Raw genomic sequence first — 17,447 nt, forward strand, 5'->3', positions numbered from 1 at the left:
GCAGGTAGGAAAAAAAGGCACAATGATGAATCAAGCTGATCAAGGTTGTACAGGAAGTACCTCTTAACTTCACTGCTATCCCTTTAGCTCTGAGAGAGCATTGCTTCTATGTAGAAAGATTCATGTATATGTTAGGGGGGGAGGGGGGGGCGGGGAGTAACATGCAGGTAAAGATCAGTATTGTAGAAACATCTTTCCTTACTGTTTTTCCCCTAAACTTGTTCCCATTTTTAATCATGCTTTAATAAGTCAGGGCTTTTGGTTATGGCAATATAGGATATATAGTTTCATGTTACCTTATACTTGCTAAAAATTATCTGTGGGTAATCCACAGAATGTTATATTCTGTGTTTAGTTTACAACCTCTGTAGTCATCTGTACTGATACTATAGCCCATTGGATCTCAAGACTTTGAGGTTGAAATGTTATTGCACTTCACCATTTTATTTTTGTTTCTGTTCCAACTGCAGTTTAAATGACTTATATTGTTTAAAAGCCTGTTAATGCTTTTATGTTATTTAAAAGCTGAGATGGCAAGAAAGTTGCATGAATGAAACAAGATTGTAATGAAATACAATGTCAAAGTCCAAGTGTTATTGTATCAGTATTAAAAATCTGGAAAAGTTCAGTGCATAAGTCCTCAGTTTTTAAAGAAATGTTTGTCCCATGTCGTATCTCTGCAAAGATGTAGGTAAAGCAGATGATTACAGAAATCACCTTAAAAATGTGCTGGTTGTATTGAAGTGTTTCAATCCGACTGATGTTGGATTAAACATACACGTTTGTGCATCTTGGATCATGGATGTCCGTTTTGTGCTTAACCTCCTTCAGCTGCTTTGCCTTATTTTTTCCATGTATTCCTTTTCCCACTCTGAACTCTTCTGTTGACAATGTCAAAACAATATTCAGTAGTGCTGCAGCTGCATCAGGATGAACTTTTAATTTAAAAAATCTCTGTTTGTGTTCCAAATATAACCGTGCCAGTACTGCCAAACAAATTGATATCAGAGAGCAGGATGCTAATCGGGGAAGATTAGTTCAGAGCTGTTGCATGAAAAATATCTATTAAAGGAAACACAAAGGTGTTTTGATTTTTTTTTTTTCTTAGTAGAGCCAGTCTTGCAGTTAAATCAATGTAACTGATGTGTGCAAAGATAGATCTGCATAGAGTAGAGAGCAAGTTTATAAAACCGTATTAGCAGTGCAAAACTATTTTTTCCTTCTGATTATGAACCATTTCAATAACATAAAAAGAATCTAATGTATTTTTAAAGGGTCTCTTTTGTTTGCTCATTAAACTAATGGTACAGAGACTATCAAAATGTTTGGGAACCAGTTCATCCATTTCTTTTCTGCTTGATGGGACTTTGAGATCTATGGGATGTGTAGTCAGTGCTTTGGGGGAAGTGCCAGTGTTTTTGTTGGGTGATGTCGCTGGCCAGTACTAGTAACTGTTGTCACTGTTTTTGGAGGGAGCCATGAATAAAGAAAATCAATGATGGAACTTTTACAGAAATACTAGAAATGAGGAAAAAACATGCTCTTTGTAGTCCTGAGATTTATTTTATATATACATATATAAAATATATTTAAAATAATACATGTATACATGTAAAGTTACTACATAGTAGTACACTACCAAAATATTATTGTATATAAAATATTATTGTGTATATTTGCTTTTGAGTAATAGACTTCAGAATTTGTAAAAACAAACACAGAATTAAGATCATAAATTTATGCAAGCTTAATGGATGACTCCAAGATTTTATTGCTGTATTATTCTTGGGTGTTTTTTTTCTTGAGTAAGAACATGTAAGATCTAAAATTCAAATGGACTAATAGTCACAGGGCTTCTCCCTTCTCTTTCTGGTAAGAGCTGTTATAAGTGACCCAGAGCAATCCACGCGTGCTGATGTTTACAAGGAAGTTCATGGACTTCTGGGACTTGGGAGGACACCAATGCGTTTTAGAAAAAGAACGCTACATGAAACGAAGTAAGTTTTCTCTATCAGTCTTTTTTTTTTTTAGAAATAAATTTTCTGCTGTATTTTTTATTATATTTGGGTCTGTGAAGTCTGTTTGCCTTTCCAGATGTTTTATTTCTGGCTTGGATCAACCAGCTTCATGTGAAGCCCTTTTTGGAGCCTTCTCATGCTTATAATTGTCTAATGGGACTCTTTTTTGTCTGGATTCTCTGTGTATAATGATTGATTCATAGAATTTATAAAACCTGGGAGAACATTCTTGAGCTTATATTGACTTTTTTCGTCACAGGGTTTTGCCAGCCTTTTCTGAGCTGTTGAATGCTTGCTATCTTGTGACATCCTGTTAGAGATTCCTATCCTGAGGTGCATAAAATTGCATAAATATGCTAATGTTGATCTTCACAATATAATCATACTTTTCTTTTATGTTTTGATTTCTGCTGCAGTAATTAACCATATTGGCATTTAAGTGCCATTCTTGGCCTGTGAGCATTGAAATAGTAACTCCAAGGGCTTAAGAAAAATAGAAAACATTGTGATCCATAAAATTAAATGAATCTGCAGGTCTGAGTTTTGTTCTGTTAATCTTTCTCAACCTGCAGGCAAACATCTCTGCTTTGCACATTTTAACATCCTGCTCTAAAGTCTTTCCAACAAATGTCATCTTTGTATTCCTAAAAAACAAAGGCAACAGAACCAGTCTCAAATCTCTTGCACCCATCACATGGACAAATCTCCATTTCTGCAACTAGTAATATGGTCAATATATAATATCTAGGTGGGTGAAGAAGCCTCAACCTGTTTGTTTTTTTCCCAAGAAAACACATTGATTGTTTTGTATGGTGAGTGGTAAAAGTTTAATTCTTGATATAAGTGTATGTAAACAAAATATCCCATTCATATCTATGCCTACTGTGAATGTACTCTCATGTGATATAATTACAGAACACCTTCAGCATTACAACTCTGAGTTCTATCTAATTCAGCTTTGAGGGATCATCTCCTCAGCCAGTTGCCAAGGATACCGTACTTCACATTTTTTTGCTGTTTTGAAACAGTTGATTTTTATGTAACATTTCTTTGTGAGCATATAGGTATCATTAAGATGCTGCATTATTTTCACAGAATAAGGACCAAATCAGGATTAACTGAAAGCATGCTCTCTAACAAGCTACGATTTGATAGTAGGATTATATCGAGGTAATCACAAATTTTGTGAAGCTTTTAAATTCTAAGAATTTATGAATGATGACCTTTACCCTCTTAAATAATTAATTGCACTGTACCTTTCTGTTCCCTATCTTTAGAAAAAAAGTAAGTGCCATGTGTGTGTGTGTGTGTGTGTGTATATATATATATATATGCATACATATATAATAAAAATTTTTGCCATGGCTGATGGACAGTGGATTTACAGTCCCATTGTACAGTGTTAATATTCATAAGTAACGTTATGTTACCATCATACTCATAGCTCTGTGCAGGACAGTTACCACAGGGGTTGTGTAAAGTAGTGCTCTTAACCATTGCACCTCAGCTGATAAAAAATTATTTTAGTCTTAGTATGTGGCAACCACTGTGGATGGAAAGCATGGCTTTGTGTCTTGTTTGTAGCTCCTTACATATTAAACTTGCAGGTTTAGAGCATCTCTGAAACTGTTCTGAATTGAGTAGCAGTGTCATAAACATATTCTTCAGCTCTGAAAGTGGCGCTTTTCTGAAGCAGTGAGCTGTATACTTGTTAGACATAGCTGAGGATTCAGCCACATGGCTTCACATACCATAATGAATGCAGTAGTCCTGGTGTAAGTAATCCTTTAGTTAATGACTGAAAATTACATTGTTCTGCTAAAGCATGAAGTCTTGAAAGGTGTTATGGAAAAAGGAATATTGCATTAAAATACATGTCCAAATCCAGAAGATGAATTGCATGGTGGTTTAGAGAAGATAGTCAGATACTCAGATACCTCTTTCAAAGAAAAAGATTGTACAATATGCAACATTGGAAATAAAATGCATATTAAAAAAAAAAAGATATTTATGTTTGGGTTGGATTTATATAGATGCAAAAACATAAAGGTGTTTTTCAATTTTCCTTCTAGAAATGGCCGTGATGCTTGTAGAGAGTTGATTGGATTTTTTTTTGCATGTGACAGATCCCTTACTGTGTATGAGTTTCGGCAGTTTGGAAAAAATAGGTAGGATAAATTACCTTTTAAAAAGGTTTTAGAAGATATCTTCCACTGTATCTAAGATGATTAAATAAATTTAATTGTTTTACTAGTGGTTTTGAATTATTTCACAGAACAAATGCCTTGCCTTTCATTCAGAAAGGAGTTTATCAACATCAACGTGGACAAAGGAAGGGAAAAGTTTATGATCTTAGTGACTTCTACATTGTAAGTATTCTTCTGCTGAATGTAAGGCGATTTGACTGGTGATTTGGAAGTAATATTTAGATATTCGAGTTGAAAAGTGTGACCTAGATTTCAGGGAAGACCAAAGGTCTTTTCCTTCCATAACATTTTCGAATTAAATATTTTCAGGAGTCTGGATCATTTTGCTGTACCACGTTTTATAGAGTCCATTTTTGGTTTAAGATTAAGCTGTAGTTTGAAATTTACCCACTAGAAGGCAGACGACTGCAGACAGTGCAGAACTTTTTGTAGGCAAAATGAACAATTCGGGAGAGTCCTGAAGATAAAATAGACTAAAGTACTTGTTAAAAATTAATAGTCTTTGCAAGGTCCGCTGGCATTTTTGACAAGAGGCAATGGACTAAATATATTTTTAAACATGAGTAACTTGCAGGTTATTTGTTTTTAATCTAAAGTTCAAAAATGTTTACAACCAGTTGCTTAGAGAGTCCTTTGGAAACAACAGTAAACTTCATCTACCAGCTAATCTAATGACTGACTACAAATCATTGCATTTTCTGTACTGTTGTAGTTCTGTACTGGGTTAAGTGTTCCTGCTTTATAAATATTTGAGCCATTTTTCAAGTACAGAGTGTTTTCACTGAGTTCTCCACATCATCCTGCGAATCTTGAGTTTACAGCAAAAAGCATGTTTGAATGAAGTATTGAAAGTAAAATAAGACAACATTAGTTTTTAGAGTATTTTGTCTATTCACCTGCGTAATCCTGTTTACATGTGGCTACAATATAAGAGTTTCCAAGATGAAATAGATTACTTCCTTTATGGTATGGAGGTTGAAGCTATTTTTTAGAGGGATTTTAAAAATTTTACTGCTGTGTATCTTTGCAACCTGTAGATGGAAATACGTTCTTAATAAAGATGCGCCTTAAAGCCATCCAGAAATATACTGCTACAGAGTTCAGTAGCTCTTTGGAATGACATCGTATCTGTGAATCTCCATAGCTGCATACCAGGTTTCTGGACTGACATTAAGATATACAAATCTGTCACAAAGTCCAAATGGTTGAGGCAATGCACAATAACAGTGTCACTGTCTCCTTCCTAGTTTATGAGATTTGGAGGCTTTATAACTTTTTTTGATTCTTCTCAGCATTCTTTGCTTTTAGTTTGATGCTTTTCTTTTTCTCCCTTTCCCTCTTCTCCCAAACCAAAAAGCATTTTAACTTTGCAGAATATGTGAGGTATGTCCTCTGTCCCCAACTTAGAGAGAAGGGGAATTTGTAATATTCAGAAGAGACTATACTGGGTAACAACTCTATGTTAATAATAAGTTTTTTTTATTCTATATTTATTAATGAAATCTAGCAATCTAGCAAAGAATAACTTTATAGTTATACTGCAAGAATGATCTGAACTTTGGGAAGGCTAATTTTTAGTTATTTGTTTATCTCAAATATGACTTTCGGTTAACTGTGAAGGGTTTCTCTAGAGAACTTTGCTCTCATGGAATCAATGTGACACCTTCCGTGACTCTCTTCTGTGTTCCAGTGAGTTTTGGATCCTGTAAGGATGAAGAGAAAAGAAAAATTGAAAAGTAGAGCCTGGCTGAGGGAACAACAATCTGTAGTATCATGCTCAGCTGTAAATTAGACAATAGTAGGCCCTCTTGCTAGGCAAACCTCTGCATAGAGGATAATCTGTTATCTTGGAGCCAGCAGATGTTTTTATTTAGTACCAGAAAGGCTCTGTTAAGAAGGTTAACTGACCTTAGTTACACCTTTTCATCATTTCATACCAAGGCATTTAACAATCACTTGAAAGTCTCGCAGAATGTATTTTACAAAATGCACAACCTGTTTGTAAATCATTGCATGCTTTACCAACAGGGAGCTAACCTAACTTTCCAAAGTGCTGATCATAACCTTCCAGAAAGTGTTAAGCAGAACTCAGTTCTCACTCTTCGTGTGATAAGTATTGATGAGGCAGCTATGGATTTCCTAAAGTAAGTGCAGCTAACTGTTTTTCAAATTACCTTTCCTTTCTTAAACAAAAAAGATTTTTTTAATAAGAGCTTCTAACATCTTACTGTTTAGTATTCTTCTGTATTTAGGCTGTTGTTAGGAAAAATGAGTAATGTTAGTGCATGTTCTATAATTCGCTAACTTTTTAGAATGATAATGAGTGATTTTAAAATAAGAATTAATTAGATTATGAAACTGTTTTATTTGCTTTGAAGCCAGCCAGATGTTTTTATGTAGAAATCATATACTGAAACGTGATGAACTAAACCACTACATTTGGGGAAAATTCTTTTGTGATCAACATTATTATTATTGAATCTTTTGTGAAGCTTATATTAAAAGCTTGTATCAGTCATGATAATGCAAGTGTTTGAACACAGGCAGGGGAAGGATTGGAAGTTTCTCTCTTTTTTTTTCTTTTTAATTTTCTTTTTCCTTCCTCTTCCTATCCCTTCATTCTTTGTTCTTCCAGATATTGCCACATGTTGAAGACTTCAGGCACTGGGACAGGATTTCTGCGCTTATTCTTTCAAAATAGTTCTTGTTCCATAGTCTGAAAGATGGGAATTTCTTAGAACTTTTTCAGATGGTTAGGTGAATGGTTAATCTTTGAGTATGTGTTATTTTTGAAGGTAATATTTTCATCTTAATATCTGTAAGGAAGTAAACTGTCTAGGGAATGAAGCCTCTTTCTCTGGGATTTCTAGCTTTTATTGTGAATATAGTGGTTCTTAGAACAAATAAAATGTTGGTATAAAATTTATCATGCTGCTGTGTTGCCTGAACATGAAAGTTACTTAACAGTGTAGGAAGTACAGTCAGAGTTTGATTACTCAGATTTTGGTGAGGAGTGTTAGCCAATAGCAAATTTTACAAGGTAGAAATTTTCATAAAATCATGGAATCATAGCAAAGGACCTCGACATAGTCTCTAGTCCAACCCCCTGCTCAGAACAGGGTTTACTAGAGCAGGTTGCTCAGGGCTGCATCCAGATTTTTTTAATATCTCCAAGGATGGAGACTCTGCAACCTCTGTGGGAAACCTATTCCAGTGTTCTATCACCCTCACAGTGCTAAAGTGTTTCCTGATGTTCAGAAGGAACCTCCTATGTTTCTCCTGGGCTCCACCAAGCAGAGCCTGTCTCAGTTTTCTTTACTTCCTCCTGTCAGGTATTTATACACACTGATAACATCCCTTGAGCCATCTATTCTCCCATTTCAAGCTCTCCTGGCCTCTCATATATCAGTTACTTCAGTACCTTCTTGACTAGGAACAGCAATAACAGAATGTCAGTTAAATACATTCAGTATCTTTAGACTACTTTTGTTAGCACAATTTAACAGACTATTATTTTGCTTTCTGCAAGTTAGACACATGAAGCTTGTACTCAGTTACGGTAATATTCACTTTAAGGTCCCTTTACACTGAAAGATTTGCAAAGGAGCCATAGTGAGCTAACAGTATATAAACCGGTAAATTCAAATGTAACTGATTAACAGACAGAAATACGTGGTTGTATGATTCTTAGTGCTAATTGTTAGCTCTCTGCAAGTTTTCCATGAAATAAAACACAATATAGTTTAATTTCAGATAGTTTATGTAAGACATTTTACATCTCAGAAGCCTCTGATTCTGGTAAACAGCTTTTTCTTTCATTTATTTCTAATATTATGCTTGTGAAATTTGGAGTTGATCCAGTGTTATCTCTGAAGGCTCCAGAAAAAAGACCTGCTCACTGGGTTGTAATTTTGGATTTTCTGCTACCTGTGGTGAAACAGATTATTTCTTTTTTATACACTCTCTCTGTTCTTTCCATTAGTTACTAAATTTCAGATTGTGAAGTCTGTCTTTTTCTTTTGAATGGGGGTGTTGTTGAACTCAGTATTCTCTGGTGCAAAACTCTTGAACTGAATCCTCTTACCTCCATTACTGTACTCACAGAGAATCCTGCTCAGGTGCAGTCCAAAAGATCTGTTGCAGGTTTTCGGGAGTAGCTATTTCCTGCTGTCACAAGCCATGAGAGTATGCTGTCCTCTGTAGGTGGTTGTTGACTTTCCAGTTTAGATGGAACTCAACTTTTAGGGACTTCGTAATGGGAGGTACCAAAAGCGGAGGTGAAAAGTCTTAATAGATAGCAGAAATGTAAGTCTTTGGCCTCAGAAAGCAGAAGGAGCACTCCATGGCAAACAACTGGTGAGCAAGCAGATCAAAGTTTACAGTAGTGCTTTTCCATTTGCCTTCCTACTGTGATTAAAATAATTATAGAGCATTTTTTTTTTCTTCCAGTAAGTTCTCTCACAGTATTTATTTTTAATCAACCTTTATAATAATTTCTGATGGGGTCTTCTGGACAGCCCTTCTCAGAAGGGAACTTGCCAGACAAAACACAAAATGCAACCATAATTCCTAGATTGCAACTAAGATTTTGGTCTACCCTTGCTATTTCTTTTCTAAAGAGAGAGTTTTAGCTACTTCATTATTATTTTCCTGTTTGTAAAAAAATGTAGTTGCTTTAACAAACTCTTCCAGTGGCATGAGTTGAAGATTAGGACTGTCTTGAAATAAATTTCTGGAGATTTTACACACAGAAGGAATTGTTCATGGTTAATGAATTAGTAGAGGAGCTGCTAATGGAATATTGTCAGAAAGGAACTTCTGCATATCTGCAGCTGTTCATCAAGGACTTTGGTGTGATGTTGTCTCAAACGCAAGCAATTGAATACTATGCTTGTAAGGGTAGTACAAGAATTAAAGTTCAATAAGTTTTTTACTATAACTATTTTGAATTCAGTCATATTACATGTAATTTCACCAATCAACATTAATTTTTATTACTTTAGAGCTTCTATGGAATTCAAGCAAGAGTGTTCCAAGCAAGTGGCTGATGACAGTGAAGTTTTCAAGAAGATTCAAGGTTTGAGTCTTACCAGAACCCATTTAATTTTAATTTCTGTATTTCTATCTTTACAGCTCAACACAAAGAACAATAGCAATGTTATAAAGATTTTATTTGTATAAATGAAATTAAATAAAAGTTAGATATTTATCAGAATATTATTAGAATCTGATGCCAGCATAAATAAATCATAAGAATATTTTCTCCTCTCTTTTTCTTTAAATAAAACAGTCTGGCTAAAGATGATCGAGACAGTACAGAATAATTGTGAATGTAATCAATAAAATGTTAATGTCTGTTGACATAATCTCTGAAAAAATGCTGAAACATAATTCTGATTCTATTTTAAACTGGCATTAAATTAAAAAAAATATTTGCAATATGTACAATCTATAATCTCTGGTTAATTTTGTGCTACATACTCCTTTTAGCCATTATTTCTATACATTGCTAAGTTTTTTTTTTACAGTCATTAATATTATGCTTATTAAAATATGTGAGTATAATTGAGTAGTATATTCTGGAATATGTAAATAAGTTTTACCAGCTTCCTACCTACAGTCTTTAGGACAAAGGGATAGCTTTGTGTTTAAAATTATGGAAAGATATTTATGCAGTGCTGTGTATTATCTCTGTAACCTCTGTTCAACAAAAACTGTTGAACTGAATAGGTTTCAGCTTGTAGAATCTGCATTTTACTGTTGTTACCTAAACTTGTTGTTTAGTCATCACTCTTTGGTCACAACTGCTTGGACATTTACTTTTAGAAAAATCGTTGGAGTAATAATTAGGAATATTTTTAAAGTCTTCTAGTTACTTCATTTTTTCCTCTTGCATAATAGATGCAAATTGATTTCTCAGTTACCTGACTACATCTAAGGTTTGCTGATGTGATCTGGAAGAAGGTTACATGTGTATACTTCAAGACATCTTTTAACATAGGTCTGAGTTTGAACTTCACTGGGAAAAACTTCCTTCTTTCACCTTCCCCCCTATTTTGCTTTATAATTGTAGATACAAGTAATTTGAAGATATAATAATAGAGGACTTCTGTTAACAGAATATGCTGAGAAACTCAGACATCCCTAATGTAAACCTGCTACTTAAAAATTACAGTCTTATCAAAATCTTTAATAGAAATAGTTGTCTGCATATCATTTTGGAATGATTTTGCAGAATTACTTATATTTGTTCTTGTTTCCACGTGTATTTAACATGTTTATACAATGAAGGAGCAGCTCTGTGTCTCATAATGGAATGTTTGTATTACCAAAACAGTGTTCCTAAAATTGCTTTGTATGTTGAATCATGGAATGTAATCAGTTCTAGCAGAAGTAAGCAGTTTTATAATCTGAACACATAGACGGCAATAGCCATCTTCCTTCTGCAATCTCTAAAAGTTTTGTTAGGCATTGCTGCTGCTTTATATGATTTCTACTAAAAAGTTAAGTAATAGATAGCTTCATTTTGGATTGACATTCTTTCATGAAAGGTAGGGGAGCCTGGATGCATGGATATGTCATTTTAACTAGCAGTATCATAAGTGGCTGTGGTTTTCTTTTATATCAGCTCCACAGCAAGTGGCCAACTTTAGGTAAACATCGTGTCCTTTATTTCTCTAACTCTTCAGGTATACTCAGAGAATCGCTAAGTAAGAGAGGAGTTCGAGTTATAACAGGCTTAGGAAAGTATTTCCGGCAAGTAGACAAGAACAGAAATGGTTTTCTTTCTCAGGCAGCCTTTAAAGAAGCTCTAAAAGTATTTCATTTGGAAGTGCCTGAAGGGGTAAGTCTAGCTGAAACTATAATCATGGGTATTCTCTTACTTGAATTTATGGAATAACTTATTTTCTTTGCTTAAATCTGTAGTTTAATAGTTGGTTTTTGTCAGGGTTTTTTTTTCCTTGTGGCATATTGACAGTTCTATATCAGTTCTATGTGAAATTCTTAAAGGTAAAAACCCAGTAAATTTAAAAACAAACAATCTTTTTACATCATGAAGAAGCAAGTTGGATTGCAATCAATTTTTTCTTTTTTGGCCTTTAAAAAAATAATATAGATTATGCTATTCACTTTTTTGTTTGTTTGTTTTATATACTGTGTTTTAAAAATAGCCCACAGCTATCAGAACTGTAAATAATATGAATTATGATAATTATGCATTATTTTGACAAATCTTTGAATTAGTTTGGATTTGGAAGTTTGAATTTTTTTGTGAGAATAAAACAGTTTCCTATTATAGCAATTGTTTTATTCCAGGACATAGTTAAGAACTTTGGCAAAATATTTTTAAATTGCAGGACTTGGAATCCTTATGGCTTATTCTTGATGACAGCAAGCGTGACAAGGTTGACTACAGAGAATTTACTCGTGCTGTGTTTGGAGAAATGAATGAATATAGGAAAGCATTTGTAAGAAAAGTAAGTTTTGTTGCAGATGCTCTAAGTGTAGATATTTTGCAGTTTAACTTTGGAGTTAGTTATCTGTCATGTTCTGGTTGTTGGGGGTTTTTTCTGTTGTTATACTGTGCATCTGGTAATGGACTTTTTAGACTTTCAGAACAGTTTATTAAAATAAATGTAAATTAGAGGACTGCATGCTGTTCCATTGTTGAATTAGTTAATTTTAAACTCTAGAATTTAATTCCTTTATGATGTTGAGTTTATGTGTATGTGTGCTATTCTTACAGTTCAGTCCAGTGTGTAAAGCATCTGGCACCCTGAAGTTTTCTTATTTTGGCAGATCACTATATTTGTGTGCAGGTTTTTTTTCCTCAGTGTCTGAAGTAGGAGGCAATAATACTTGCCTCCTTTGAGACCTACAATAAGAGTAATTGTATTTGTGAGACTTCCTATATTTGATATGCCATTTGTTATATGTCTATAATGTAATGTGGAGCTGTTTACAGTATGAAACACTGATAACAAAACCGTGTATAGAGTAGTGACTGGATGTCAAGATCAAGAAAAATGACATGTAGTTTAATACTATTAATCATGGAGGATCTGACTCTCCTAGCCTTATGTATTGAGTGTGTGTATTTGAATAAACTGAAATGAAAATGAAGTTGCTATTAGAAGTGCTATAGAGACTGTGCTGGGTGAGGCCTCTGTCAGAATGATGCAGGAATTAGAGGATGCACAAGGGAAGCAGCTTAACTTCTGGTTCTAAGGATAAGCTAAAAAGTTTGGAGAGAAGACACATTTTTTTTGAGTTGATGAGGGGACTACATCTGATTTGAAAGCTGTTGAGATAAAGTAGTCGTGAAACTCTATAATCTAGAATAATTTTCTGGTATCTGGTGCCTTACATAAAATAGGTAAACTGACATCCATTGCACAAGGTCTAAAAATATGTTCTAGGTAGTTAAGTATATTTGAGATTTACATCTTTCCACTTTATTTTTCCTTGTATGCTTATATATGAAACTCTTTTTCCCTTATAGGCTTATATGAAACTAGATTTCAACAAAACTGGCAGTGTGCCTATGGTAGATATCAGAAAATGTTACTGTGCAAAGAAACATCCTCTAGTATTGGCAGGTAAGTCACATGAACAACAACAACAAAAATGAAAAAAAAAATAAATCTCTAACTACTGAAGTCATCTTGTTAGCAGAAATACCAGATCCAGAAACTTGTTGCAAATGCAACCTGTCATCATACTGGTTTAGACTTGATCTGTTAAGGAGAACCTTTTTTCCTCTGATGGCCTATAATGTGTGTATCTGGAGCATGCATATAAACGAAGTCCATTTACACATTTTTAATACTTGCTTTTTATCAAGCTGCAAATACTGCATATATGCAGAGGAGTTCCTTTCCCTGACTGTATAGGACTACATTTAAGTAGTTATTTCTTGGCTTTGGTGTGCAAGTTGTCAGTGACACATATGATATTAATAATTTTTACTTAGGAGGATACTCTCATTTTCATATTACTATTTTCCATCGAAGTATGAAAGGTTTCCAGCTGACAGTGAATGTACTCAGCACTTGAAGTTCCTTCAGAATATATTATTCATTTATTTCTGGGACAGGATTGTCACCCTTTACAGAGGAAATGTTGGTATCTTAATTATTTTTTCAGGATTCTCAAAAATGTTTAAACTGTGCTGTCGGAAATATAGGAGTTTAAATATATGTATGTCAGTTTCTAAAATAACATTCCATGTACTAAATTACTCATGGTCAAAGTCTCCTTAGTGTCCTGACCCTTTCTCTTTTACCTGTAGAAGAAAGGATGTTTTTTGTATTGCCAGTGATTTTAATGGTAACACATGAAGACACGTGGTGGTACAGAGATGTTACAAATGCAGTTTTTTCCAGTGCTATAATGCTATATTTTTTTCCATTTTTTTTCTCAATGCTATGAGTATAATCTTTATTAAGTCACTAGAATACACATGTAAATTGCAGAACACTTTCTGAATGCAAACTTGCATCTTAAGGTTTTCCTAAAGCTTTGAGCTTGTATTATATTAAACACACGAATTACTACAAATAACTTCTGAATTACCAGAATTTTAGTTTACAAAAGCATTATTTGTTTTTTGCAGTCATTTGAAAAAACAATCTTCCTGATCTCATAATTGATTGAAATTGACTGTGGTCTTACATTTCTGTTGATATTTAATGCTATCATGTGCTATTAAAGTAAGATGATTTCTGCAACTTGTATTAAGTGAGCCAGTGACTTAACTATGAAGTCAGAATATTGAATTTAAGAAAAAAATATTTGCAAGCTAAAATTTGAAAGTTTCTTTCCTGAAGTATACTAAACGCTATATATATGCAGTTGTTCTTGAAAATGTATTTAATGGAACAAAAATATTTTCACAGGCAAAGCTACAGAAGAAGAAATTAAATCGTCATTTCTAGAAACTTTGGGAGAGTCCTGCAGCAACCCCAATGAAGTGTCCTATTCTGAATTTGAAGATTACTATGAAGGATTAAGTATTGGAATCATGGATGACGATGATTTTGTTAATATCTTAAGGAACCCTTGGGGAATTTAGAATGGAAGATGACAAAAATGAAGAGGCATTTTCTAAACAAGGAGTGAGCTAAACAAGGATGTGCAGTACTTCATAATTAGTGTCTTAAACTGATTTCAGGGACTGAAAATTGTAGATGCTTTCTGAATAATACATGGCAAATTTCTTAGAGTGTCTGTTGAGTTATGCTAACCACTTTTTTAATATGAATGCGGTTCATTCCTTTTCATTGGAAATAATAAGGGCTGTTCCCCATACCAAAAGGCATCGTTTATTGGATATTAGAATAAAGTGGCCTATTCTCAAATAAGAGGGAATTTGAATATTAAAATGCATGAAGGGGTATATGCAAGAGAAAATTTAGTTTTGTGATGCATTGTGAAAAGCTTTAGATTTGGCTGTATAAATATCAATGGTAGCTTTTCTTCAGCGTTTTCTTCTTATAAAAGTAGTATGTTTTTTCTTATAACATTCTTTGTCTCATTTCTTGTTTGTAATGGTGGTATTTAGCTTGAAAGAAAGCTGGTCATCCTTTTCCAGTTTTGAGGATGTTTGAAGTACTGAAAGTGCAGAAGCATTCACACCAATTAGCCCTTTGGCCATCTTGACTGATCTTACTTTTTCATCTTGGTCAGGCATCCCAAAGGTTTTAATAAGCACATGGATATTTTGTAATGCACTTCTTCCTTTCCTATATTTTGCTAAGTGGTTTTCAAAACAAATAGTTTATATTTTAAATACTTGGTTTCTTTACTTTCTATTACTGTGATTTTTTTTTTTAAACTGAAGTGTGGCAATGATATCCTTTGTCAAACTGATGTCTAGCATTTCCTATCTACTCTGAAAATATAAACCAGAAAGGTGTAAAAAAAACCCCCAAAACAACCACCATTGTCACAACAACAATTAAACCATGAATTAACATATTCCTTGCTACTTCAAATATTTAGCAAGATATGCTTTTCAATTTAATACATCTTGTTAATTCTGTAAAATTATTTGTGTTATGAATTTAAAAATGTATTATTATATATTGAGAGAGAGATAGCCTTTGGTTTCAATATATCTGTCACCAAAATTAACTGTATATTGAAGTGCATTTCTTAAGCCTATGCACTGAGAATATATTCATTTCCTCTGTGCTTGTCTGCCTGGTTTTGAATTTATAGTCTGTGGTTAACAGAACCTTCCTCTGAGGCAGAATTTGTGTTTCATAGGAATTTAAGGGCAGTGCTGAAATGAATGTTGAAATGAGAGACTTTGTCCCTCTGTGGCTGACTTTATTATTCTAGATACAGCACTTTCTTGTTCTAATAGCTTGTGCATTGTTATGTTTTGATTGTTTGTACCCTGTCCTCAGTTCTAACTAGAATTGCAGTTTCTGCTCTAAATCCTCAAATGGGGGATTTTGGGAAGTTCTTTCAGGGCTGAAAAAGTCTGTATGTAATGGTTTACAGAGAAAGGCAAATTCTGTCAATGCTGATTCTAAGCAAGAATTCTGATGTGGCTCATTACGATTTTCTTATTCCTCATTCCTGCTGGAATTTCTCTTGCTGGAAAGGTTTTGTTAATTAGTGTTCTTGGAATTGGTGGTTCTGAGAAGGGCAACTTCAGCTGGTTTTACAGGGGTCTGCTTGTTAATGTGTCAGTTCAAATAACTGAAAAATACCAAATGACATTTTTATTAGTTTTTCAAAGAATCTCCTGCTCTATTTAGACTTGTTCACTTAGGAAAGTTGTACCAACATATAAAATTGTAGCTCAGGTTAATAAATGTGAAAATGATTGTGAAATGAGGTATTGACATATTTCCTTTTGCAGTACTTAATTTTTTTTTGTGATGCTTTTAGGAAGATTATTCCACATTATCCTACAGAATGGAAAATTTGATGACAAGTGGATGTATCCTTAGTGGGCCTGCTTATCAGCAGAGGCTGTATAGGTCACATCTGCTGCAAATTAATTATTCTTTATTTTGTTCTTATGAATAAAATGAGGTGCTGGTATAAGAACATTATTTCCATAGCTTTGTGGTTGTGGCGGGTTTTGTTTTTTTTTTTTTTTCCTTAATCTGAAGACAGATCCTTAACGGGTTAATCTATGATAAATTCTAAAGGTCAGAAATTGCCTGAGAATACAAGTAAGTACTCTGGTAATTATGTAAAACCTGCTAGGTATATGATTTCTATTAACTACAAGGTCATTTATGCATCAGTGGCTGCCTCAAAACATCAGGTATAATGTCTATGGTGAATTTCTAATGGCGTTCACAAAAGTCAATTTCCATCTGCCCACCATTTTTCATTGTCTAAACTTAAGATGGTGACAAAGAATTTAAACCAACTTCTACCTGAGGCTGACCCACTGTGCTTACAGTTAGTAGAAAAACACAGAAACTATATTCAAACCAGAGTTTGTGGTGTCTGACTTCTTTTCGTTAACAGTGATGTCAATGCCCTGGTTAATTGCATTCTGATTTGCTCTTGTAAACATTTGATGAACCTGCATCCTTTTCTTTGATCGGTGCTTTGTAAGCTTTAAAACTTTCTGGAGGTGTCTGCTGGGGTTTACTGCCTTTAAATGTGTTTCAAACAAAACTTCTGTATTTGCTACCTTCCTCAGAATTATCCATGTTTTCTGAATTAGGATGTGTTCTTAGAAGTGATGTTCTCAGAGAAGCTTGCTGGCTTCTTTCCTGAAACTTACTGCTTAATAAAACTAGTTGTCTTCATGCCACCCTGATTTACACTTTTGCTGAAAAGTCTTAGCAACCTGTTGTAATTGAAGAGTATCAGAAGTGCATTATGCTGCAAACATATTTTGTCTTGTTAGATGTGCATGCTCCCAGAAGTGGAAATTAATGAAGTGATATAACTCCTCATTCTCATGACCACTTCATCAAATGAATATGCACTGGTAATGTTAGCTGGAATGTTTAAGAGCACTTTTAAAAATTAAAACACAGGCACATGTGCAAACCTTCTGTAGCTTCACTTTGTCAGCTAATGGAAATATGGCATCCTCACCTGGGATAGTTTTGTTGCTGAGAGGAGGTATTCTTACTGATTCACACCCACAAACTCATTTCTCTTCCATAAGAGTCACTGCCAGCTGATCATTTTGTGGGTCATTAGGGCCAGAAAACCAAAACGATTAGAAACTTTATCT

At 34.1% G+C, this 17,447-nt stretch overlaps 1 protein-coding gene across 4 annotated transcripts in view; it reads left to right on the forward strand.

Annotated features, from left to right (window-relative positions):
- The window catches only part of CAPS2 (calcyphosine 2), a 29,459-nt gene extending 14,355 nt beyond the window's left edge, over positions 1-15,104 (forward strand). For all 4 annotated transcript variants that reach the window (XM_026867316.1, XM_026867329.1, XM_026867323.1 and 1 more), the window contains 10 exons: positions 1,878-1,997; positions 3,114-3,188; positions 4,091-4,186; positions 4,294-4,387; positions 6,254-6,369; positions 9,229-9,302; positions 10,915-11,069; positions 11,584-11,703; positions 12,729-12,825; positions 14,125-15,104. In XM_026867316.1, coding sequence (XP_026723117.1) covers positions 1,878-1,997; positions 3,114-3,188; positions 4,091-4,186; positions 4,294-4,387; positions 6,254-6,369; positions 9,229-9,302; positions 10,915-11,069; positions 11,584-11,703; positions 12,729-12,825; positions 14,125-14,300 — 1,123 coding nt within the window. In that variant the 3' untranslated portion in view covers positions 14,301-15,104. The remainder of the gene's footprint in view (positions 1-1,877; positions 1,998-3,113; positions 3,189-4,090; positions 4,187-4,293; positions 4,388-6,253; positions 6,370-9,228; positions 9,303-10,914; positions 11,070-11,583; positions 11,704-12,728; positions 12,826-14,124) is intronic.
- The last annotated feature ends 2,343 nt before the right edge of the window (positions 15,105-17,447 follow it).

Source organism: Athene cunicularia (assembly GCF_003259725.1).
Source record: "Athene cunicularia isolate RWA chromosome 1 unlocalized genomic scaffold, athCun1 chr1_part2, whole genome shotgun sequence".
Taxonomy (NCBI): domain Eukaryota; kingdom Metazoa; phylum Chordata; class Aves; order Strigiformes; family Strigidae; genus Athene; species Athene cunicularia.